Genomic DNA, 25,645 nt, shown 5'->3' on the forward strand with positions numbered 1-25,645 from the left:
GAAGTGACCGCTTTCACTTTTAACTCCTGTTGGCGGGTTTAATTCATGTTGGCGGTAGATCGGAATCAATGTTTCATTTTGTCACCAAGATGTCTCAGCCTGCAGTCCTGTGTCTCCTCTGTGCTCTGGGACTCTTTGAGAAAGGTGAGAGAAAGATGATACAGTAATGTGTTTCATTAGCAGTATATACCGTTGACTATTAATTTATTGTTATCTGACTGAAACAGCTGTGTGACTCCTGTACATTTATTGATTACTGTAGTTGCGCCTTTACGCTTCATTTTGGCGGTTGATTGCATTGATTTTTTTTATGTTGAAATATTTAAAAAAAAATTTAAATATGAACTATTATCTGCTGCAGATTATTATCCTCTGCAGAACAGATTCACATTCTGTTATTGTTACCTTTTATAAGGGTTGCCATGAGTCATTACCATATTTTTAATAATGTGGGGTTTTTTTTGGTAGATATGTTTTTATTTTGTCTCTATATCAATAGGCTAATAACAGGCTAATTATAATACTAATTATAACAATTATGCCGTGTGTGTATGTGTGTTAGAAAATTTTTTTTTTAATAAACATTAATAGCAGTTTTTAGCCTTTACTGTGGATAATTTCTGGCTTTCTCTTTTCTTTATGTCAAATAAAATTAAGGGATATTCCTTGGATTTTGAGGAACTGGGATGGACATTTTTCACTATTTTCTAAAAGCAAATTTAGACCAAATGATTCATCTAGAAAACAATCAGCAGATTGAGCAATCATGAAAATCATCATTAGTTGCACACATGGTTGCTTATTGAATTGCATGTGACAATGTGGGTCAGTAGCCTCGGTTGCTCTTAATAACTGATAATTAATGTCCTCCTGCAGGTCTAGCAGCTCTGATAGAAACTCAGCAGACTGTGCTGGCAGCAGAAGGAGAAGAGGCTCAGTTAAACTGTAAACTGATGCAACATAGAGATGTTCTGCAAGTCACATGGCAGAAGATTTTACCTGATGGGGAGAAGAATCTTGCGACTTATGGCAAGAACTTTGGCCTTAGAATAAACAAAGGTTTTCAAGGAAAACTGAAGCTAAAATATGCAGCACCGCAGAATTGCTCCATAGTCATCAGGGAGGTGATGGGTGAAGATGAAGGATGCTATCGCTGTTTGTTCAACACCTACCCTGAAGGAGCTCTCATTGGCACAACCTGCCTCAGACTCTATGGTAAGATCCTTATTGTCAAATATATCTCCATGAATCTGTCTTGTTGTTATTCTCACCACAAAAATGTATTTAAATCTCTGTTCTCTTCAGAGCTGCATGGCCCCGTCCTCCATGTGAGAGCCTCAGACTCTCCTGAAGAGACAGTTGTGTCCTGCTGGGCCACAGGTGGACCTGCTCCCACAGTAACACTGACTGTCCCTCACTACAACTCTAGCAGAGTCACCAACAGCAACGGGACAGTCACTGTCACCACCACAGCTCTGCTGTCTGCTCTCCACCACAACACCACACAGGTTAACTGTACAGCACACGTGTCCTCTGGTCCTCACAGAGAGGTGTCCACCATCATTCCTGCAGGAAAACAGTCGTCTGATGATGGTGAGAAACATTTACAGACAGATTTATTGATTCATAACAAATGTATGATTCTGATGTTTGATTTTCTTTCTCCAGGTTCTGATGAGGACTCTGGGTCTGATGACAGTAATGGAGGTACATTAACCTGACTGATCTACTGTCAGTTTTACCATTTCATCTGTAGTTGCTTTGTGTCTGATGGTGGTTCATAATTTTCCTCTTTTCTCACAGATTTCACTTTGATCACTTCATTATCTGTGACAGTGATCTGTGTTTGTGCTGTTGCTGCAATCATCATTTTCCTGCTCATAAGAAAACGTCAGAACCGGTAATTTTAACCTTTTAACTCAACACCTGTCTCACACATGGACTGTATATAAAGATAGAAGACATGACTAAACCTCTCCATCGCCCCCTGGTGGCTGGCTGCTGTACAGAGGTCAAAGTAGAGGTCAAAACATGTTTTCCTAAAGATGGTTTCTGTCATTTTGAGTAGATCTTACCATGTTCTTTGGATGTTGTTTTGATAAGTTTGGTTTTAATATGTTATTTTAGCCTATAAAACAGGGTTACACACATAACTGACAGCTGAATTCACTCAGGATTGATCAGGCTTGTGCAGTAAAGTCAATATCGCAACTCTATTCTTTGTCACTACTGTGAACACTCTGGATAGCAGTGGAGATGCGTTGTCAATTCTTTATACAGTCTATTGTCTCTCAGTCAATATGTTATGACTGATTGGGATCTTTTTAGACAAAAATAAATGTTTGTTCAGCACTGACTTTCCTTAAATTCTTCAGGGACTCTGAGGACACTAAGACACCACAAAAACCAACCAATGAGACTCATGGGTAAGTTAATTTAGCCAGTTGTGATGCACTTGCACCATTATATATTAATAGTCAGCATGTTTGTCCACATCAATGATTTTAAAACTGATGTCCTGGTTTCATTTGAAGGGCCATCACACCTTTAATGAAGCCAATGAGTGAGGTTCGGCTACGGTTGTCTTCTGGAAAAAAAAACAACAACTCACAATCACCACAAAAGGCAAACAATGACACTCATGAGTAAGTTATTTGTTACATCAGTTCCTCCATAATGATGTTATTCATTCATGACGCCAGTTACTCTTTACAGACCATTTTTATACATAGTCTGCATATTTGTCCACATCACTGTGATTTAGAAACTGATATCCTGGTTTCATTTGAAGGTTCATCACAGCTTTAATGAAGTGGATAAGTGAGGTTTGGCTATGGATGTCTTCTGGGGGAAAATACCCAAGACCACCATCACCACAAAGGGCAACCAACGACACTCATGAGTAAGTTATTTGTTACTTGCATCAGTATCTCTATAAAAAAATGTGTTTTTTAAATTCTTGAATCAAATTGTGATGCTTTTTACTCTTCACGGACCATTTTTAATGAAACTGATATCTTGTTTTCATTTGAAGGGTCAGAACACCTTTAATGACAGCGAGCGAGGTTCAAGTACAGATGTCTTCTCGGGGGGGAAAAACAGAATGCAGTGACCAAAGATCATCACCTTCAATAAGAAGAAATCTTGAGTTTTAATAAGGGTGAACTAATGAGTACTACAGAACAACCCACAAGACTGGAGTACCAACGCAAAGATGGTTGGAAAGTCCCGTAAGAGATTCATATTTCAATATGACAAATCGATCACATTCACATCAAAAGATTAACGTTTGACTATTTTTTTAAACATCTGCAATATAGTTAAGAAGATGCATTTGCATTCTTTGTTTAACATCTTTTTTAAATTCACTTTATCTTTCTCAAATTAAATGTGTTTAAGTTCACGGCTGCTTTTTGTATTATGTAACTCAACTTAATTATAACAAAGATGAAATTACATTGGACTGTATAAACTGTATGTACTACTGTATTATTTTATTATATAGTTGGAATATAATCAAATTTCATGTTGTTTTAAGTGTATTTGTGTATTTCTTTGTTAAACTGAAATGTGCTTTTCTGGTGATTTTGTATCTTTTTTTAAATCATTTGTACATTTATAAAGAACACATGTACTTTGCAGAATGCTTTTGATCATGTTTTTAATAAAATACCAGCTTTGTAAATTGTCACTGGTTCAATTATTTGGCTGCAGTTGCACAAAATGACCACTAGAGGTCCTGCTTTCCTCAAATGTACCGCAGAAGAAGAGTTGACGCCGTTTGAAAGCTCATGGAGTTAAATGCGGCAGCAGGAAACAGCACAGCTTAGTTCAGTGGTAGTTTAGTGTGAAGCATGGACACTAATGCTGCAGTCTCACTTTACCTGTAACACAGAACACCTCAGCTGCTGCACTTCTTCTTCTCTGGACTTTATTCTGTCAGCGGGTAAGTTGTAAGGCTTTTATTGTGAAAAATTGTCCATTTTAGTTCGAAGTTATTTGATATGTTAGTAGTTGTAGATTCTTACTTAATCCAAGAATGTCAACACATACGAAAATATGAACATTTAAAAATATTTTATTTATTTAACGTGGTAGTAAGTTGTCTGAAAGCAGCTTTTCCCTATTAATTATCCCATTTACCTGACATCAAAATACGTTTAAATCAACATTTGATTTGAAGCTTAATATAACTGCAACAAATTATATTTGTTGCATCCTTTTTTACAAACATTTCTAAAGCCTGGGTAATATTTCTTAGGTTTCTGTCTGTATTAAAGCCTTTTTATTTTATTTTATTTTATTTATGTATCATATGTGTTCCTTTGTGGTATATATGTAGCATTTTCTGAATTTTTAAAATGTTTTTCATGTGGCAAATGACAGATTTACAGCCACAAAATTGGCTTAATTATGTGAAAATATACCATAAATATAACAAACGTATAAGTGATTATATTTCTCAGCAATCTTTTCAAGAAATCTAACTGGTCCTATGGGACTGAACCAGCTGTGGTAAAAAAAAAAAAAAAATGTTTTAAAAAGTTGGACATCTGGATTCAGGGCCAATATTTAGGATCCAGGCTGCCATCCTGGTTTTGAGCTCTCCTGAATGTGACACTTATAGTTCCTTCCTCAGGTGTTTCACATTAAAAGCCTTGACTGACTGAATCAGTTATGTTTTGTAGTGGAAACTTGATTTTACTGTTGCCCAACAGGAGCAGGCTGCATGTTAGAAACCAGATGGTTGGCACTGTAAAAGAGCACATAATGCCCATAAATCTCTGAGGTCTGGACCTGGTCTATCTTGTGGTTTATAAGGTGGTTTTGGTTGAGTCTGATCAAAGGCTGCTTAATGCCTGATCCCTGCTGGTTCCACCTTTTTGTCCAGGATATAGAGAAGTGCTACAATTCCTGGTGGCATCTTTCTGTTGTCTTCTAACCCTGACGTGATGTTTATAGTCTGATCACCGTCATGACTAACGCCTCCTCATCACTCCTTGCATCATCACTGTAATTCCTTTGAGGTTTCGGGTATCGATTTTGAAACCTCGAGGTCTAGACATCAAAGTGTGGCAGCTTGTTTTGCTGCCGGATGATTGTGGGTTTACCGACGAGGTGTGCACGCTGTGGATTAACATGTAAAACCTCCATTACACCCCAGGTGATGTCTCATGAGTCAGCATCTGTTGTTGTTGATGCTTAGACATTGCATTACCATGGAAATACATGCCTTAAGGCTGCAAAGAGTGTAATCCCATGATGCTGAGAGGATGCTGTCACTGCTAATGTCATCCTCTGGCTTCCTGTTGCAGCAGGCAGTAAGATGCAGCTCCGACTGTGCTGACCAACAGCAGCTCAACAAGTCACAACACTGGACAGCTGACGGGGTAAACCTGCTCTTGTTTCTGTGCTAATCTTTGTCATTTATATGCAGCCACAAGCTGGTTGTAGGTTCAGCTTGTGGTTGAGTTTCCCTGACGGTGTTTGTGTTTGCAGCTGCAGCCTGGATGTGATTCTGGGTCAGAGTGTGAGTTGAAACCAGACTCAGAGTGCGATGTGTGGACCTGCCCTGCCTCTGTGTCTGCTGCTCTGGACAGTAACGGCTGTTATCAGGACGCAAGGTACGCTCTAAATCCATTCTGAGCTTTTTTTGTTTGTGTGAGACAATTAAAATCTAACTTTAATTAGCTCAGTTTTACCAGTAATCAGTGATCTGCCTTTTATATTTATTTTGGGAGTGATTGAAAACAAATAAGTACATTTACTTCAGTCCTGAACTTAAAAAAACTTGATTTTTTTCCCCCCATTGTATTCTACTTTTAAAAAACAGTTGTATGTTTTACCTTGTTACGCTTATCTGACAGGAATTTTCACATATATACGTGTGTGTGTTTGTTAATAGAATACCATGTTTGTCTTGTTATGGCATGATTCAGATGTGTATTCAGTATAGGGAAAAGAAAATAATTTTTTCTCTAAACTTCTCAAATGTATTTATTTATTTGAGGGTTAAAGATCCAAGAAATTATTTAATATTACATGTAGAGATTAGAGAAATGTATACACTGTATCCGAACTTCTTCTTTCCTTCCTCATTAATCCTCTTCAACTAGAGTCTGACTAATAAGGGATTTTTGAGAAAAAGAAGAATATATATGTAATTATTTATATAGAGAAAACAAATACAAATAAAATAAATAGCTAAATAGCCATTTTTTCAGTATTAGCCAATTGCTGACCATTTAAATAAAATGCAATTAAAATTAAGTTGACATAAAATAAATAGATAAATTACACAGCTTCTAAATCACCCGAAGTTGTATACGTTTTGGGAAAAAACAAAAGATTTTTGGTTATTTTGCTTCAGTTGAACATCTTCTTTCAGACTTCTGGAAGGATCCAAAATACATATTTAGGTGTTACTCAAGTTTGTTCACTGCTGTAGTTTTTCAGTACATCAAAGTGAAATGTAAAATATTAATATGGTCTCTGACAGGTGAGGTCGTAGCTCCTGCCAGCCTGAGCGCCGAGGCCGGTCGCCCCCTCCTGCTCGGCTGCAACATCACCACGGAAACGGGCGACAGCGTCCGGCAAGTTCGGTGGCTCTTCAAGGACAAGAAGGTCCTCCTGGCGTACGAACTAAGCGTGCCGCTCCTCGTCAGCCGCCAAGACCCCAACGTGCAGCTCACCGCCTCCCACAACCACGGCAGCTACATCACCATCAAGAGGGTGCGGTCTGATGACGAGGGCTGCTACCAATGCATCTTTGACGTTTTCCCCAGCGGCCGGCAAGAAGGGAAGACGTGCATCAGCATCACTGGTCAGTCTGGCTTCATCTTAACCAGAATGTACTTCCACCTCCAGAGAGTTATATGGTGTGGTGTGTGGGGATTTTTTCCAAATAATTCATATCAAAACTATAATTTGCAAAGACAGTTGTGGCTCAGTCCAGATCTGGACCGGAGTCTGGACTTAGAGCAGTAGTTCTCAACCTTTTTGAGTCGCGACCCCCAATTTAACATGCATGTTGTCCGTGACCCCCGCTCACTGAACACAATCTCACACGCACAGTTCAGATCACCCAAAAAAGAAACAAAATGACCAAATAAAAGAAACAAAATGACCAAAAAAGACACGAATGGACCACAAAATTATCAAAAAAGGCACAAATTGAGCAAAAAAGACACAAAATGACCAGAAAACACACGAAATTCCCCAAAAAAGACACAAAATGACCAAAGAAAAGACACAAATTGACCAAAAAAGACACAAAATGACCGAAGAAATGACACAAATTGACCAAAAAAGACACAAATTGACCAAAAAAGACACAAAATGACTAAAAAAGACACAAGATGTCAAAAAAAATATACAAAATGACCAAAAAAGACACAAATTGACCACAAATGGCCAAAAAAAAGACACAAAATGACAAAAAAAAAGACACAAAATGACAAAAAAAAACCCACAATGACCAAAAAAAGACTAAAACACATGAACACTTTAACACAGAGCTGACTTCCAAAATGATTTGGCGACCCCCAGAAATCATCTCGCGACCCCAATTGGGGTCCCGACCCCAAGGTTGAGAATAGCTGACTTAGAGGATCCCTTCCCTATATTAAGATGATGCTGCTACAGTGCCACCTATGGGCCAAATGGCACCAAAATTGTCATGGTCACCCAGACATCATTTCTAAACATGTTCACCAAATGTGGTTGCAATAGCACATAACGTTCAGGAGATATGACATTTTTTTGGAAAATATCACACCCAATTCAAAAAAGTTACTTCTTCCACCTTGGTCCAGAGATGTTCTGAACCAAATTTTTTGACAATGGTTCACAATTTGCCAGAAGTAGAGGAAGAAACAGATTTGCACACAATTCAAAATGGCAGAATATAGTTTTTTGTTTGTTTTTGAGGCTTGTGTATGTTCAAAAGTTAATTATGAGCACCACCATCTGGCCAAATTGCAGCTCACTCAACACTGCACTTCTTTAGGTCCCTTATAATAAACCCACCAAGTGTGAAGCTTATTGGATGAATAGTTCTAAAGATATGTGAATGACACACATACAGACAGAGATTCCTTGCTTTATAAGTGAGATCGAGGCTCCTTTAATAATACGCTCTAAGATGATAAATCAGTTTTTCTTGGAATTTGTCTCCTCACGTCTGTTATCTTAAAGAACAAGTTATCTACAGGAACCATTTTCCAGTGCCGCCCACACCTAATTTGAACCTTTTGTTCTTTTTCCACAGAGTCAAATTAGGGCAAAGAGTTTGTTTTTCTAATTATTCCCCGTATGAGTCAGGAAGTTGTAGGCTCAGGCCTGAACTTGCAGAGAAGAAAGCCCACCCACCAAGCCAGCCTTAGTACTTCCTGTTGTTACTGTAAAATGTGCCCACACATTCTTATTTCACACAGGCTCCTTTTCTGTCTTGCACACATGCAGCAGCTCTGTAAAGATTGCATTGTACATTTTGATGCCAGCTGTAATAAATGCATGTACAGACCAAGGTCATTATAGTTAGCGAAAACTAACGAAATAACGAAAACTAGAATTGAAAAAACATTTTCGTTAACTGAAATAAAAATAAAAACTAGAGTTTTAAAAAAAACGATAACTAACTGAAACTGTATTGCGTGGTTACAAAACGAACTAAAACTAACTAAAATTAAAGTGAAAATTTCCTTAGTTTTCGTTTTTGTCAACTTTTTTCATTCATAATTCAGTGTTTCTATTTGAACATGCAACACATGGTGAATATGTTTACTGAGACTGGGATGTTTACACTAGAACCAAATTACAAAACACCCAGAACTGTAAGAGTTAATAACCTTATTGGGGCTGAGATGATAAACCAAAGGAAATAAAGGAAACATTTATTATGATCTATTTGAATCTGGCACCAACACATAGCCCATTACAAAAAAACTAAAACTAATAAAAACTAAACTAAAACTAAGCATTTTCAAAAAATAAAAAATAAACCAAAACTAGAAAACTCGCTCTAAAAACTAATTAAAACTAACTGAATTTGAAAACAAAAATTCACAACGAAATTAAAACTAAAACTAATGAAAAATCCAAAACTATTATAACCTTGGTACAGACATCCTCACAATCCTGATATTAATAACAAGCGTTTCTTTTGTCACAGGTAAAGTGCGCCAAGAGGGAAACAAGACAGTGGTGAGTGGGAAGCCGGCCACCCTGTCCTGCTGGTACAGCCTCCCTGAGAGGGTGCAGCAGGTGCTGTGGAGGAAGACGGCCGAGCAGGGCGACACCCATACCGTGGCCTCCTACAAAAAGCACAGCCAGAGCATAGACGAGCAGTACAGGGGCCGGGTCAGCTTGAGCCCCACGCTGAGCGACACCCAGCTGACCATCCAGGCGGTCCGGACGGAGGACGAGGCCTGCTACACCTGCGAGTTCCACACCTTCCCAGACGGCACCAAGAGGGACGTCGCCTGCCTCTCCGTCTACGGTGAGTACCTGTGTACCGTCTTTATTTATCATAAATCACTACGCATGTTAGCCAAAATTCCTCCAATGCAAACTTGATATGCATGATCGGTTTTGAAAATATTTGAAGTAGACTTGGATCCTTTATTTAGGTCCTTTTTTGGCCCCGTTTACACGAGGACGCTCGCGGGTAAAAACAACAAAATATTTTATCGGAAGTGCCTTTCGTTTAGACGGTGACGCTGTTTATGGGGCTTAAAAACGCAAAAATCTGAAACCACCTTCCAAAGTGTAAAAGTGTAATCCTCTCCTCCGTAGCGTGTCGTCTACACTGACAAGACACAAAACTCTGATCTGATCTGCTCACGTCACGTATGTGTTTACGTCACATACATGCTCCAGGACAGGAAATAAACAAACGTGGGATTATTTCCATGGTGGGACCTTCAAGCTGCTCTGGCAGCTCTAATAAACTTACAGGAGTCTTTCCACCAAATGTACAGGATATGTACAGATAGTATTAGTGAACAGAGAAGGATCTGGAATTACCTCTATCACATTTTAATGGTAATGAATGAATGAATGAATGAACATTTTGGATGCACTGATTGGTCGGAGGCGAGCCAGACGGCTGTGAACGAGACCTGGGAGATCTAGTGATGGTGGAGAACTTTGTGGAAGGAGTAGCTGATGGAAATGTGTGGCCTGAAAACTTCCACATGCCCAAAGATGCTCTTATTGCTTTAAGTGATGCCGCCTGGCTGCATACAATCCAATTTCACACACTTTTGCACCGTATGCAGCAGATTTCCTCCCGAAAACGCTCGTCTAAACGAGGAATAAAAAGTGAAGACGAGACGCCACTTTTGCGTCTTCTGTTCAGACCGTCCTCGTGTAAACGGAGCCTTTATTAGAGTAAACTTGCTGGAGTGTCCCATTAACCTCCTCAGATGATGCACAATTGAATTATCATGTTTGATGAAGCTGTTTAGGAAATCACTACTACTAATTATTATTACCAGACATTGGCTCTAAAATAGTCAGATAAAGATAAAGCAGCTTTGAGACATTTGTGTTTGTTCCATTTACTGGGAAAAATGATGCTAACAGGTTAAACATAAACTGTCTAAAAGAAGTGGATGTAGCCACTGTGACACCACCCATTGGTTTGTGGAGTTCCTTGTTGAAGTCTTGAGTTTAGCATATTTGACTCAGAACCCAAGGACACTATGCATGCTAGGCACCGTTAGCATATAAAACAGCAAGTTTATCAGCTAACACTAGCAAACTAGCTAGCTTGGTTAGCAAGTTGCATCCATAATTCATGTTAACTGTGATATTAATTGGGATGCTAATTTTGGTTAGCAAAAAAACAGGTTTCAAACAAAATGCAGTTAACAGAAAAATGAAGATTTTTTAGGCAACTTTAATTTAATGAATTGAGAACACACTGTGACCTGGTCATGGCTATTTAAGTGCACACAGTGCTATGGCGATGCAATGCTACACCTCTATAGCCACGCCCTAAGGCATACACTGCTTTATGGTCTATTTTACTCTAAATGGGACCATAATTTACAAAATGCTCATCATGCTGTATTGAAGAAGACTTAAAACTAGCGATTGAGAACATAAACTGATTAAGAAAATATTGACTGCGGTAACAAATCAACTGAGAAGTAGCATCATTTTCTCATAGACTTCTATACAATCTCTTTGTTAACCATTTCAGCCCACTTCTTTTATACAATCTATAGTTTTAGTGATACAGGATGGTCTCCGAGCTCTGAATTTCTCATAGTTCACCTAACTGATGATGCTAACCATGTGATCTGGCATTTAAAGAGACATAACAAAAGATTTCCAGGATGATTTTAGAATTTTCTCTCTTTGTAAAAACAAATAAATTAATGTTATTGTTTTATTTCTGACTGCCCTAGAACATAAGACAACAAAAAGCAATATTAAAGTGTATTATCTAATACATTTGTATTCATAGGAAGCATTAACTGTACAGTTGAGGCTGAAAATAACACCTTAGGGATTATTTTCCGAATGATCTTGACCCATATTGTACTTGAGGTACACTGAAAGCTGAGAGGAAACGTGTGCATCCCAGACATAGCTGAGGAAAAGGAAGGAAGCGCTGTGTAAAAACAAACCCTGAGGTGAGAGTTTCTCTAGTGGGTCAATAAACTACTGTTCAGTGACGGAGCTTCGCCAACACTTAACCCCGTCCTCTTTTCCCCTTCGTGTGCCAGAGAGGTGTAAACCACAATGTTAAAAATCTCCCCTAGACTTGTAGGACGTTCCAGGAGTGTGAGTGGCTGTTTGTCTTTCTCCGTGTGTGTTTTTGGAGTGATCGTGTTGACAGAAGGAGGGTGAAAGGGGTGATTAATTTGGGAGAAAGCCCAGGGGATGAGTGGCTCACTGTTTCCCCAGACACAAGGCCTCAGTGTGTGTGTGTGTCCGTCTCCTTGCTCTGCTAAACAAGCTTTGTCTCAACTCAACACAACCACACAGAGTTAGTAAAAGCTGCTTTGCTTCTGTTTGCTGGCGGCCCGTCGGGGGACAACTTGTGTCATTGTGTCCTCAGGACGGAGAGATTGACAGCGATGTGCTCTGTCTCCATCTCCATTAGAAAGGCAGAGGAACAAATATCTGCTTTCTGCTGTCGGGGATTGGCAGCTTCACATAAAATACAAAAAAGCTGCCAGCATCAGAAAGAAAAAACTATCAATTAACTTAACCCATTGACGCCTAAAACTTCCTGTAAAACATGGGTCTCAAACTCGCGGGCCAATTGCGGCCCTCGTGACGATATTTTGTGGCCCCCACCATGATATGAAAGTTTAATGTGAGTTTTATATGAATGGCTTAAATTGTGTCTTTTTTAAAATAATTTTGTGTCTTTTTTAAATAATTGTGTGTCTTTTAAATAATTGTGTGTCTTTTTAAAATAATTTTGTGCCTTTTTTGGGTAATTTTGTGCTTTTTTGGTCATTTTTTTCTTTTTTAAGTAATTCGTTTTTTTCCCCTGTCGTTTTGTGTCTTTTTTTTAAATATTTTTGTGCCTTTTTTGGGTAATTTTGTGCTTTTTTGGTCATTTTTTTCTTTTTTAAGTAATTCGTTTTTTTTTCCTGTCGTTTTGTGTCTTTTTTGGTCATTTTGTGTCTTTTTTAAAAATAATTTTGTGTCTTTTTTGGTAATTCTGTGTATTTTTTGGTCATTTTGTGTCTTTTTAAAAAGTAATTTTGTGTCTTTTTTGGTAATTCTGTGTATTTTTTGGTCATTTTGTGTCTTTTTTGGTAATTCTGTGTATTTTTTGGTCATTTTGTGTCTTTTTAAAGTAATTTAGTTTTTTTGTCATTCTCCTCTGGGCGATTTTAAAATCAGCCCCTAAAACCTGAAGTTTTTCTGGAAATTCAACAGAAGTGTCAACGCTTCTACTAAATAATAGATTTTCAGCCTCTGTAGCAGATAGAAATTAAATTAAAAAAGTATTTGAGAGCTTATACAAATACTACAAAACGGCGTAAACGCTTTCCAGGCTTCAATGGGTTAATAATATTGTCCTTTCACAATCTTTCTTTCACCAGTTTTACCCAAACCAGAGGTGAGTCATGTGACCCAGTCCTCGGGGATCACTGAAGCTAACTGCACGGCTCAGTCCCGACCTGCAGCAGAGATCATGTGGAACGTCGGCGGAGACAACCGAACACTCGGACCGCCCATTTCCTCCGCCGCCGACCAGGGCGACGGCACCACGGTGGTGACGAGCACGCTGTTCTTCCAGTCAGCGCTATTCAGCGACGTGTCCGTCAAGTGCGTGGTGCATCATCCGGGTTTGGAGAAACCTCTGACGGTGGCCCTCAACACTAATGGTGAGGAGCTCTCAAACCCTGTTCTAATGGGGGTTTTGTTTGATTAAATGTTTTCATGATTGACCAAATAATATCTTACATCCCAGTATTCACATTTCTTCTGGTTGCATAAACATCCTGACCACACTATCAAAACGTGGATGCAGCCTTCAGGCTTTAAATGGGAAGCAAATTCGGAAGTACAATCTTTATAATGGCAACTCAACTGGTTCGAAAAAATATGTTTATTTGTATAGAAGTCTATGAGAAAATGACCCTACTTCTCACTTGATTTATTACCTCAGTAAGTGTTTTCCTAATGAGTTTATGGTCTCAGTCGCTAGTTTCAAGTCTTCTTTAATACAGCATCATGTTCAATTTGTAAAATATGGTTCTAGTTAGAGCAACATAGACCATAAAACAGGATACCTTGTGATAGGTCTTCAAAAAAAATTCACTGCTAAATGTCTAAGCATCAGAACAGTAGTAAATAAACCAATGTGAGATGTCTTGATGGCTTTGTGACTTATTATTAAAAACACCAATATCGTCTCAAGTGCAAGTCCGAACAATTAAGTACAATTTAAGCAAGTTTTTGGACTCTCTGTTTACCATACGGGCATATTAGAAAAACAAGATTTTTAACGGTAATTTAAAAGGCAAAGTGTGCCTTTTAATTTAGCAACAAGGTAGTGAACATAATGGAGCATTAAGTAGACAAAGGGACAGATGTTTCCCTCAGTCGTTGGTAGAGACCAAAAAATTGAATTACTTATTTTTAGTTTTCTTTTTGGTTTTAAAACAGGTTAAGGTGCTATCTAAATACTGTAAAAGTATCGAAACATTCACACACACAGCCTGTATTTAGGTACTGTGCCTTTAAATGAGCCGTCAGGACTTCTGTATGGTTGTGATGTCACAATATACTATATATAGGTAGAAAGTACCACTACAGTGCTGTTACAGTCATTCCTCAGCTGTAATAACTCCAGAAGACCTGGAAACACTGACCAATCAGTGCAGACTGGGCTTTTTTGGAAGGGGTTCTTAAAGGGACAGGCGCTAAAACGAAGCGTTTAAAAAAATAGGTGAATACAGGTATAGTCAGATAGTCCGTATGAGGGGGAAAAAGTGTTTTTTCAACTTTAAAGCGTGTAATTATGTTTAAGGAGAAACCCTAAATACAAATATATGAACCTGAAAAATATGTCCCCTTTAATGGCCTTATTTGTGAACACTTGCTTCCGACTACTTTTACCAATGCAGGTAACCCACTGAGTGATAATTATGAACTTCAAAGATATAAAGATATTCAGCCATGAAGTAAGAAACAAAAAAGGACAGTTCAAGTTATATACAAACACATTTCTTCCCATAAATCTCTTGATTAATTTCGGTTTTCAGGAGCTAATGTTACATTTTTAATATAGAATTCCTAGACAGCTGGTAAAATTTTATTAACTAATGCACTGAAACCCTTATAGCTAAGGACTTGTATGATCTCTGTGAATGTATTTTCAACTTAAAAAACTGCCAGGTTGACTTCATAGTGACTTGTTTTTGATATATGAGCCCGAGAAACAAGCCAGAAATAAACGACATACCAGTACTGTCTGAAGATGTATTGCTGGGTGCTGAGGTGAAGCAGAAAGAGGCCTTTTGTTTTCCACATGTGTGTATTCTCAGCTATTTCAGTCACGGGTAATTATGGCTGCTTTGATGGGGTCCTGAATCCTGTAATGTCGCAGGATACAAGAAGGATTATTTTTCTCATAAGAGAGTCGTTATTCTGGTGCCACATCGCCGAACATGTTTAGTCCAGATGTCATAAAACATAAACAGTGCTTTAAATGTGAGTATGTGTGTGCTGCAGTGGGTCCCGCCATGGTCATCCTCCTCTCGGTGTGCGGTGTGGCAGCGGTCCTCCTCCTGTGTCTGTGTGTGTGTCTCTGCAAGTGCTTCATCTGTACTGACGGTGAGTCCCCACTATTCACAACACATTCACTCCTCTTCAGTAACTTAACAAGTACATTTTAGGTTGTTACTTAGGCCCCGTTTACACGAGGACAGTCTGAACAGAAGACGCAAAAGTGGCGTCTCGTCTTCACTTTTTATTCCTCGTTTAGACGAGCGTTTTCAGGAGGAAATCTGCTGCATACGGTGACGCAAAAGTGTGTGAAATTGGATTGTATGCAGCCAGGCGGCATCACTTAAAGCCATAAGAGCATCTTTGGGCATGCAGAAGTTTTCACGCCACACATTTTCATCAGCTACTCCTTCCACAAAGTTCTCCTCCATCACTAGATCTCCCAGGTCTCGTTCACAGCCGTCTGGCTCCTCCCACCAATCGCTGCATCCAGAATGTGATGGAGGTAATTCCAGATCCTTCTCTGTTCACTAATACTATCTGTACATATCCTGGACATTTGGTGGAAAGACTCCTGTAAGTTTATTAGAGCTGCCAGAGCAGCTTGAAGGTCCCACCATGGAAATAATCCCACGTTTGTTTATTTCCTGTACTGGAGCATGTATGTGACGTAAACACATACGTGACGTGAGCAGATCAGATCAGAGTTTTGTGTCTTGTCAGTGTAGACGACACGCTACGGAGGAGCGGATTTAACTTTTACACTTTGGAGGGTGGTTTCAGATTTTTGCGTCTTTAAGCCCCAAAAACGCCGTCACCGTCTAAACGAAAGGCACTTCCCATAAAATATTTTGTTGTTTTTACCCGCAAGCGTCCTCGTGTAAACGGGGCCTTAGTTTAATTTATTCCGAGTAAAACATATAACAGTGGTGCAGATACCGAAGACCCAGAAACACTGATCAATAAGTGTAGACTGGGCTTTTTGTGTGGGCTTCTTAAAGGGACAGGCGCTAAAACGGAGCGTTTAAAACAAATGTTAGAACAGGTATAGTCAGACAGACCGTATGAGAAAAATGTTGTGTTTTTTAAAACTTCAGACCATATAATCATGTTTTAGTTAAAACCTTTAATACATGGATTAACCTGAATATTTGCATAATATGTCCCCTTTAATGGCCTGTATTTGTGAGCACTTCCTGAGTAATCTCATTATATTATGTGAATATCAAAGAACCAGCCAAGAATTTGGAAACTAACCCACATTCACTCCTCTTCAATGACTTAACAAACAAGTAAAACAGAAAACAGTGGTGAGGAACCAGTGTTTGCAGTAGCTGTGTACAACAAGGTCACGCCTGTTCTTTAGTGGTTTCCAAAAGAATTCTGGGAAGTGCACAGGGTGGTTGCAAAACAGTAAATTAAGGCATGTCATCAGAAATACTGTAACCCTGGTTATGAGAGCATGTGAAAGTGGATTTAAGGCTGAGAGCAGTTCAGGAAAACGTGGGTGCAGAAAGTATAAAGAGGTACTTGAAGCAGAAAACTTGAGGTGTAACTGTAAAAGCAGGCTGAACACTTTAAAATGACAGTTTTTTCTTCGGGCTTTTCCTCACTACAGGATCCCTATGATGGGAGAAAACACTCAGCTGTTATGCAGCGCATTGTTTGTCTTGTGGCCTGCTGTGCTGGCCAAGTTTCGAAAGCCTCTTGTCATTGTCGTGATTATGATGAAGTATTCACATTTCTTCTGGTTGCATAAACATCCTGACCACACTATCAAAACGTGGATGCAGCCTGCAGGCTTTAAATGGGAAGCAAATTCGGAAGTACAATCTTTATAATGGCAACTCAACTGGTTCGAAAAAATATGTTTATTTGTATAGAAGTCTATGAGAAAATGACCCTGCTTCTCACTTGATTTATTACCTCAGTAAGTGTTTTCATAATGAGTTCATGGTCTCATTCGCTAGTTTCAAGTCTTCTTCAATACAGCATCATGTTCAATTTGTAAAATATAGTTCTAGTTAGAGCAACATAGACCATAAAACAGGATACCTTGTGATTGGTCTTCAAAAAAAACAATTGCACCGAGTCTAAGCATCAAAACAGTAGTTCACAAACCAATGGGTGATGTTGCGGTGGCTATGTGACTTAATTAATTAATAATTTAAGCAAGTTTTCGGATTCTCTGTTTACCATACAGGCATGTGAGAAACAAGATAATTTAAAAAGGTAGAGTATGCCTTTTAATTTAGAAACAAGATACAAACCTAACGTGCTTTGAGTAGATAAAGTGACAGATGATTCCCTCAAGAGTTGGTAGAGACCAAAGACAGAGCTAAAATCGAATGTTACAATGTTACAATTTCAATTCACAGATGATTCTATCAAAAGCAACATACATCTGAGAGTATAACACAAGCAGAGATTTAGTCAGAAGACAACAAAGTTTCAAGTCACTGTTTCAAGTGTTTTTGGAATGGACCAAATGTCTGATACGGAAGTGAATACAGTAAGAGTGAATGTCACGAAACCATGAAACGCTTCTCGAAAACGCACTCTAAAGGTCAACTCTCAGGGCTCTCAGACTTTCCACACAGAGGTGTCACGCTTACTCATGTGTCACCAACACTCCCTGTTAACACCTTTCCCTCAGACCTCTCTGGGCGCCGTGGAAACGCCACCGTATCAGCGTAATGTGGCGTGTGGCCCTCTGCCCATTTCCCCTTTATCATAAATTTTCTGCCCACCGAGGAGAGGAAGGGAAAACCAGAGTTATGGTGCCAGTGACAGAAGCTTTGGCTGACGCTGGTGCTTCTGCCGGCCAAACAAAAGTCGGGAAGGGAAGAAAAACAAAAGTGGGAGCTGGTGTGTCAGGGTCAGCGTGGTCCCACGGCTGCTCTCCATTTGGCGATGCACAGTTCAACATTGCAGAGTCATAAGAGAAATCCCAACGAAGGGAGTCTCTATTTGATATTTTTGCGGGAAAAAGTTCCTTTTGAGCAATGCATTTCCTGCAAGAGCGAAGATTAATGAGTTTCCTTTCCTCCGGCTCCACCTCGTCTTTGTTTTCTTGCGCGATAAGAAAGCAGAGGGCACACACGCCCACGTCTCAGAGATGGAAACCCAATGACACATTGTTTGAATTCCTCCTTTATTCGTCACTTCATCATGAGAAGCTCCAAAACCAACATTCGCCCACACGCGTCTCACACAACAAACGCCTCGACCATGCTGTTGATTTACAAGTGTTTGTGTTTTTCTCACATCTTTAACTCCCTGACAGCCTTGACTCTAAATACTGTATCTGCATGTGATTGATGGTGTTGTGCTGGAGCAGATCTTGCTCAAACATCTGTGGGATATCTTGAATCGAGGGCAGCTGGGTCACTGTAAAAATAGATTTTTCTCAGGAAAAAGCTTCTGCACATTATTTAAGAAGTCTTTCCTCATTTTCAACTCTGTGGATCCTGAGCAGAATAACAAGTGGCTGTGCTGATTGTGGAGCAGCCAGAAGAAAAGACCCTCTTTCTCTGTTTAATCCTTTGGACTGAAGACATTAGAGGCCTGGAGGAGGGAGCAGAGACAGGGAGGAACAGAGCCCAAAGTTGAGAGCGTGCCCAGTTGATAACAACACTCGACTGTACAGATACATGCGTACTGTAGTTCCTAGTGCCAGGAACACAGGCTTTTATTGTGACGGGACTCAGACTGCAGTTTATGGGAAGAGAGCTGTGATGCTGATGTCTTCATTTGGAGCTGACCTCATTCATTTTGTCATTTTCTGTGTGTTAGGGCTTTTTTAAAGAGCTACAGAAATTATAATAACTAATAATGAAAATATTCTATCAACAAAAACAGTATAAATAAGAACAATAAATAAAGTGAAAACCAAGTAAACTGGCATTGACATCAAGAGTGGAAAAAACAAATAGGGATGATAATATTAATAATAAAAATAGCAAAAAAAAAGTTCCAAGAGTGGGGAAAAAGAAACCTTTTGCAATAATAAAATGATTTAAAAAAATAATATGAATTAAAAAAAATGAAAATAAAGTTATAATGGAACAAACTGGTAAACATGCCAAAAGTGGGGAGAAATAAAATGTAATGTGATAATAATAATAATAATTAAAATAATAAAATACATTTTTAAAAATAAAGTTAAAATGGAACAAATCAGCAAACATGCCAAGAGTGGGAAAAAATCAAATATGTGATAATAAAAATTATAAAAAAATATAATTAAAAAGAGTTGGGGGGGGGGGATAAAATAAAAAATATATATATATATTTTTAAATAGCATTTTTATTTAGAATATTCTTTCTTTCTTTTTTTTTAAACTGGGAAACATGCCAAGGGCGGGAATCAAAATGAACAAACGCATAATACGCATACTATTATAACGGATATTATAACGCATACTATTAATGAACATTTAAAATCTACTACCAAAGAAATAGCCCTTGTAAAAACCTTTTTTTTTTTTTTTTAAAGCCCATGAAAACGTACTTTAAAATAAAACTTTAATATTTACCTAAAACTGGGGCAAATGCAGCCAAAAAAAAGCCATTTGCATGGCCAAGAGAGTTACGGGAGGTTTTGCTTTTAGTTTTATAATTTGAGTGAGCTGACCCTTGAAGCATTGCTGGAACGATGCAGACAGTTAATTTGTTCATGGTTTCTAATTACATACACTACTGGTCAAAAGTTTTAGAACACACCAACTTTTCCAGAATTGAATTTAAAATGATGCAGTTTAATGTCTCAGTGTACTCTGAAATTAATGCACATTTGCAACATTTAAAATTCTTTATTGAGCATGATAGTGTTTTGAAAGTAAAAAAAAGATTCAAAATCACATTTTATGTTGGACTAAAGGACTAAAAAAAGACACAAAATGACCAAAAAAAGACACAAAATGACAAAAAAAGACACCAAAAGACATAAAATGACTAAAAAAAGACACAAAATGACCAAAAAAAGACATAAAATGACCAAAAAAAGACACCAAAAGACACAAAATGACTAAAAAAAGACACAAAATGACCAAAAAAAGACACAAAATGACTTACAAAGACATGAAAAGAATTCAAAAATGGACAAAATAGCCCAAGACTCCATAGAGTTAAGTTGTTAACCCATTTCTTGTTCCCTGAAAAAGGCCTACTTGTATAATTCTGAAATGTACATTATTTTTCAGTTTTGGTTAAGCTTACCTTTTTTTATTTACCTCTGGCAGTTCACCACTTACCTTTGTACCCTTTCAAGCTGTTCATTGGACTTGAACTGCTTGAATTTCAATAAAAAACTGGAAAAATTGGGGTGTTCTAAAACTTTTGACCGGTAGTGTATTTCACTTACAGATAATACGATCTGTCTATACAGCGTCTATCAGCCGCCTGAAAGTAAAACTCTATGCTGACAACTATTTAAAGTGTGTCAGAGCTGTTCACCCACTGTGGACGGCCTGACACGTTGTGATGTCTGCGGCTGAAGCTGAACCACCAGCTGGCCACAAATAGGCTGCTGTGGTTCTTTGTGAATCAGTGGGCGAAATTCAGCTTCTGCTGAAGAACTAGGGCCTGAGGTTGTTCCAGTAAAATGCTACTGCTCTATTTGTGTCTGTGTTTCCATGTTTTTTTTGGTGTGTCCGGGTGGAGATGTACAGACTATATAAGATGCACGGACAGGGAGTTAACCTCAGGTAACATTTAGTCATAAAAGCGTGTTTTCAGTGGCTCCTTTTACTCTGTAGCAGCACAGGAAGTAGAGGGGAGGCACCACATCCGGTCATGAGGTCAGAGTGAAGGTAACACTGATTGCTCCTCAGAGATTAGAGGCAGGAAAACATGAACGGGGGGAAAAAAGTGACACCTGCTGCTCACACTACACCTTTTTTTTTTTTTCCAGGACCATTTTCTGGCCTCTGCAGTGTTGATTGATTTCCCAGGTTCTCTTTCACACATTGAACTTGTCACTCTCGCTCTAATTGGCTTTTAGGCCACATGTGTTGATTCAGCTCTAACTAACTCACATTGCTGCCACATGCACATTGAGGCGTGGCGGGTCTTTAATCATGGCTGAGGAGTTCCTGCAACATTTCATTATTTATGTGCTTGTGGTCTTTTTGAATGCGAGTGGGTGTTTTTTTGGGGACATGTATGTACTCGCTGTGGGGTTTTCTTTGCATTCCTGTGTGGGATTTATATCAAGTAATTACAACCTCTGCTCATGACGTTGTGACATTTCTGCCCTGAGAAACTCTCGTTCTAACTGGGTGCAACAGCAGAAACAAAAGTTTGATTTCCTTAGATTAGATTAGATTTTTATTTGTCATTGCACAGAAATACAACGAAATTCAATGCACTCAGGTACTGGACTCATAAAAAAAGCATAATAAATAGTAAATAACAAGATACATTCTTATCATCTCATCTCAATAAATAGTAAATAGAAAAGATACATTCTCATTCTCTCAGCACTTAGTATATTCATGTCATTCATTCACTGTACCATCAACTTAGTGCCATTGTATGCATTAAAACAATACTGCAATACTTAGAGGTGCAATTGTGTAAAAAGTAAGATTTTCATGTATTTCTTGATCATAAAGCAGGACTAGGTGCTTCATAAACACTGTGGAAGTTTCAAAAGGCTCAATATGTCAGGTTGTGATGTCACAACTGTACCATATATAGGTAGAAAGTGCAGCTATAGTGTCATTACAGTCATTCCCCGGCTGCAATGATGGTGCAGAGAAACTAAGAGTTTCCCAAAGTCAATGAAGGATCCTTAAAAAAAAAGTATTTGAATGATGCTACGTCAGCGACATCTTGGACATGCCTTGTGCACCCATAATGCTTTGTGCACACTCTTCTTGCTTTTTTTTGGCAGTTAGCAAACTCAGAGTATAGGTGCATTACCGCCACCTACTGGACTGGAGTGTTGAGCAGTAGATTAGCGCAAAATGTCCTCCTGAGTGTTTTAAAAATTGGTGACTGATGAAGTAAAGTATAAATAAAAATATATACAGTACAAAGGTTTTAGGCAGGTTTGAAAAAATACTGTAACATAAGAATGCTTTAAAAAATAGAAATGTTAATAGTTTATATTAATCAATTTACAAAATGCAAAGTGAGTGAACAGAAGAAAAATCTCAATCAAATCCATATTTGGTGTGACTACAAATCAGCTTCAATTCTTCTAGACATTTTTTCCACACCTATTAAAGACTGTTGCCCATTACTGTATATAACGAAAAACTTATGATGCTAAAGCCACATCCAAGTCCTGCACTGGTTTTGAAACTGAAAAGCTGAATTGAATGTAGCACCCATATAATTATGGACACCTGCACACTCACAAGCCTGTTCCATGTGTGGGTTATACCAATGATTGGAAGGAGTCCTGCCTTGTCTCTGCAGGACCTGACTAACAAGGACCAGTCCTATCAAGGAAACATCCGAGACTTTAGGGAAACAGCAACTGATCAATCAGAGCAGACTGGGCTTTTTCAGGAGTTGGGCTTAAAGAGACAGGCACTAAAAGGGAGAGTGAATAGACAGACGGTAAGAGGAAAAACTAGTGGTGCACCGATCGATCGGCGCCGATTTCCTTAATTTTGCGGGATCGGCGATCGGCCGATTCCTTTACATCAAAACGATCTTATCTACCGATCTTATCTACCGATCTTATCTACCCAGATAATTTATGATTTAATGACTATTTGAATATTCGAAAATCGATGCCCTCCCTAGTTGTCTGTATGTTGTACAGAACAAAAACCACTTTATGGTTTACAGTTCTTTTGTTAGTTTGTCCTGTAAATTGTTGCTATTTATTTTAAGTTCAGTATTTTATTAACTACCTCAGACATTATGATTTCCTTTATTTGTTAAAGAAAAATACTGCTGTGTTATTGTTTTTCAATATAATAAGATTCAAACATTGAAGGTGTATGCTGTGAGTTATAAAAAAAATCGGTATCGGCCAAAATCGGAATCGGCAGGTCAGGTGATTGGTGATCGGCCAGAAAATTGCAATCGGTGCACCCCTAGGAAAAACATGTTTTTTGAACATTAAAATATGTTCCATGTGCAGAAACCCCAAATATAAGTATGCATTATGTCCTTTTAAACAAATCTATAGTGTGACATCATATTTTTTTGGACCTCAGCTTCCTGTCAAACGCTGCAGGAGCTGCAGACTGTGAGGAAGGATTTATTCTGACCATCTCACTCTCTTCTCTCTTCCTGTCCAGACTGATTTGGAGCCCGACGTCACAGCTGCTTTGATGGCGGTCCAGCGGCGCTCTGAGTCTGACCTAGCTGCTCAGCACCGTGCCCTCCGGATCGGGGAACAGAGCTTTCACAGAACTGAGCCAACACTGCTGGTTCTGCTCCCACGAGCTGGGAACGTCCCGCTAGGGCAGACACACTTCCTCCTGTCATTCACTACAGAGTAAACGCAACTAAAACACTATTTAATGCTAGATAGCACACTTAATGTAGAACATTTGCTTTGATGAGTGAGGAAATCTGTGTGTGTGTGTGTGTGTGTGTGTGTGTGTGTGTGTGTGTGTGTGTGTGTGTGTGTGTGTGTGTGTGTGTGTGTGTGTGTGTGTGTGTGTGTGTGTGTGTGTGTGTGTGTGTGTGTGTGTGTGTGTGTGTGTGTGTGTGTGTGTGTGTGTGTGTGTGTGTGTGTGTGTGTGTGTGTGTGTGTGTGTGTGTTCGGTCAATTCTCAGATGTTGAACAGTGTTATAAGTTATATATATTTTTCATTTAAGTTGATAAATCTAACTTGAGTAGAGTTTGTTCTGTTGGTGTAATTTAATTGAAATAAAATCTAATTTATCATTTAAAAAAAAAACACAAATCTTGCCTTAAAAATACTGAAAACATGATTTAAAAATATTTTTTTTTCTATGTCTATTTTGCACGGCCTAATAAAGAAAAGTATTGTTGATTGGGTGTTCCTAGATATTATTTTTTGGAGTTTAATGATAAAAAAAATCAGCTTTTCATCATCAGGTCACTGTGAGTGTGGTTTGATCAAATTTAACTGTCATAATCAAACAACCCCACAATTCTCCTCAGATGTGCACTTCAAATCTGAACTATCCCTTTAAGGTGGCTGAAGTTTCAGCTGTTCTTGGCCACCACTGCCTGATTGCCACCAAAACGGCCACCACAGGGTGCTACGTCACCTGAAAACCCTCCATTAGTGGTCGCCAGTGAGACAACCCTTTGAGTAAACTAGAAAAGAAAGATGATTAAAAGAATGCCGTTGCCAATTTTGAACTACAAGTTTACAGGAATTCAAAGAGAAACGGGGGATTGAGGCTAAAATGTGACTTTTCGTGAACCAACCCTGGTGTGAGTCAGACTGAAAGGATTGCTTTGAGCGGGAAATAATGAAAGGTTTGTTATTTATAGCTGCTGTGTTGTGCGGGGTGGTCGACCTGTAACCTTCATACACTGCGTGGTAAACTCCGCCCAAACCATTCCTGTATGGATGAACCCTGCAGCTGTGTGTGTGTGTGTGTTGTACTTGCAGAGCTGCACTATAGGGGACACCAGTGTTAGAACTTTATATTAATATAGGCCTACATGAGCTGTGTACAGTGTAGTTAATATTGTAGAAAATGCCATTTATATCTCATTTATTAGAAAAAATATATATATATATTTTCTATTAACAATTAAAACTGCTGTTGGTTTGTTTTAAAGTCAATTATCTGTATATAAAGAAGAATTAAATGTTAATAAATGTTAAAAACATGTAGTTGTTAATAACCATCTTCAGTGTTTTTTTGTATTTTGGACAGTATTCATCTTTTTCGTGCCTGTAAAAGTTTATAAATACTTTCCTGTCATAAATCTGAAGTTAAAAGTGGATTTCAAAATAAAAGCTGAGACTTTATCTGCTTTTGTTTTACTGCTTGTTTTTACTATAATATCTCAAATTTGTGACTGACCCAAACCAGCTTTGATTTTTTTCTTTTACCCATTGTTGAGCTGTGGTGTGTGTAGACTGCGGGTGGTTGAGTAGCCTCACCAAAACATTACACAAGAGGAAACTCATTTCCTCCACAGCCCACTGCAGTGACTTTACTGTTTCACTCTCAGACCTCGTGAGTGGCGTAACGGCGTCTCTGTGCATTTTTCTTTTCTTTTTTTAAAACAATGATTTATGACTAAACAATGCAAATATTTAAAGTTTAAAATAGCCTCAAATGACCACATCGGTGTTTCTGGAATCGTCTGAGTGAGTCAGTTTTGACGCTAAAATATTCCATTGAAAAAAAACATGATTAACTAGAAAATTTCCTCTGGGGAAATTTTGAAAGGGCCACGGGGGCTACTGCCGGTGTGTGTACACTATGATGAGACCTGTGTGTGTGTGTGTTTGTCTGTGTAATTAAAATCACATAA

At 38.6% G+C, this 25,645-nt stretch overlaps 2 protein-coding genes across 4 annotated transcripts; both read left to right on the forward strand.

Annotated features, from left to right (window-relative positions):
* Window positions 1-58: 58 nt before the first annotated feature.
* On the forward strand, window positions 59-3,674 carry LOC131963008 (OX-2 membrane glycoprotein-like). The gene is made up of 9 exons (XM_059328131.1): window positions 59-144; window positions 877-1,215; window positions 1,306-1,593; window positions 1,669-1,707; window positions 1,804-1,900; window positions 2,376-2,426; window positions 2,535-2,645; window positions 2,792-2,902; window positions 3,035-3,674. Exons 1-9 carry the CDS (start codon window positions 69-71, stop codon window positions 3,153-3,155), a joined length of 1,233 nt encoding a protein of 410 aa, XP_059184114.1. The 5' UTR covers window positions 59-68; the 3' UTR covers window positions 3,156-3,674.
* A 32-nt stretch (window positions 3,675-3,706) lies between these two features.
* Window positions 3,707-25,133, forward strand: LOC131963011 (OX-2 membrane glycoprotein-like). 3 transcript variants are annotated; one of them, XM_059328135.1, is made up of 8 exons: window positions 3,707-3,946; window positions 5,316-5,390; window positions 5,500-5,624; window positions 6,500-6,823; window positions 9,173-9,499; window positions 13,077-13,361; window positions 15,214-15,315; window positions 23,472-25,133. In XM_059328135.1, exons 3-8 carry the CDS (start codon window positions 5,558-5,560, stop codon window positions 23,474-23,476), a joined length of 1,110 nt encoding a protein of 369 aa, XP_059184118.1. In that variant the 5' UTR covers window positions 3,707-3,946; window positions 5,316-5,390; window positions 5,500-5,557; the 3' UTR covers window positions 23,477-25,133. The 3 variants fall into 3 exon arrangements, with proteins under 3 accessions (XP_059184118.1, XP_059184120.1, XP_059184119.1); XM_059328137.1 differs by having other exon boundaries at window positions 5,506-5,624; XM_059328136.1 differs by having other exon boundaries at window positions 5,319-5,390.
* Window positions 25,134-25,645: the final 512 nt, after the last annotated feature.

Source organism: Centropristis striata, chromosome 24, assembly GCF_030273125.1.
Source record: "Centropristis striata isolate RG_2023a ecotype Rhode Island chromosome 24, C.striata_1.0, whole genome shotgun sequence".
Classification (NCBI taxonomy): Eukaryota; Metazoa; Chordata; class Actinopteri; order Perciformes; family Serranidae; genus Centropristis; species Centropristis striata.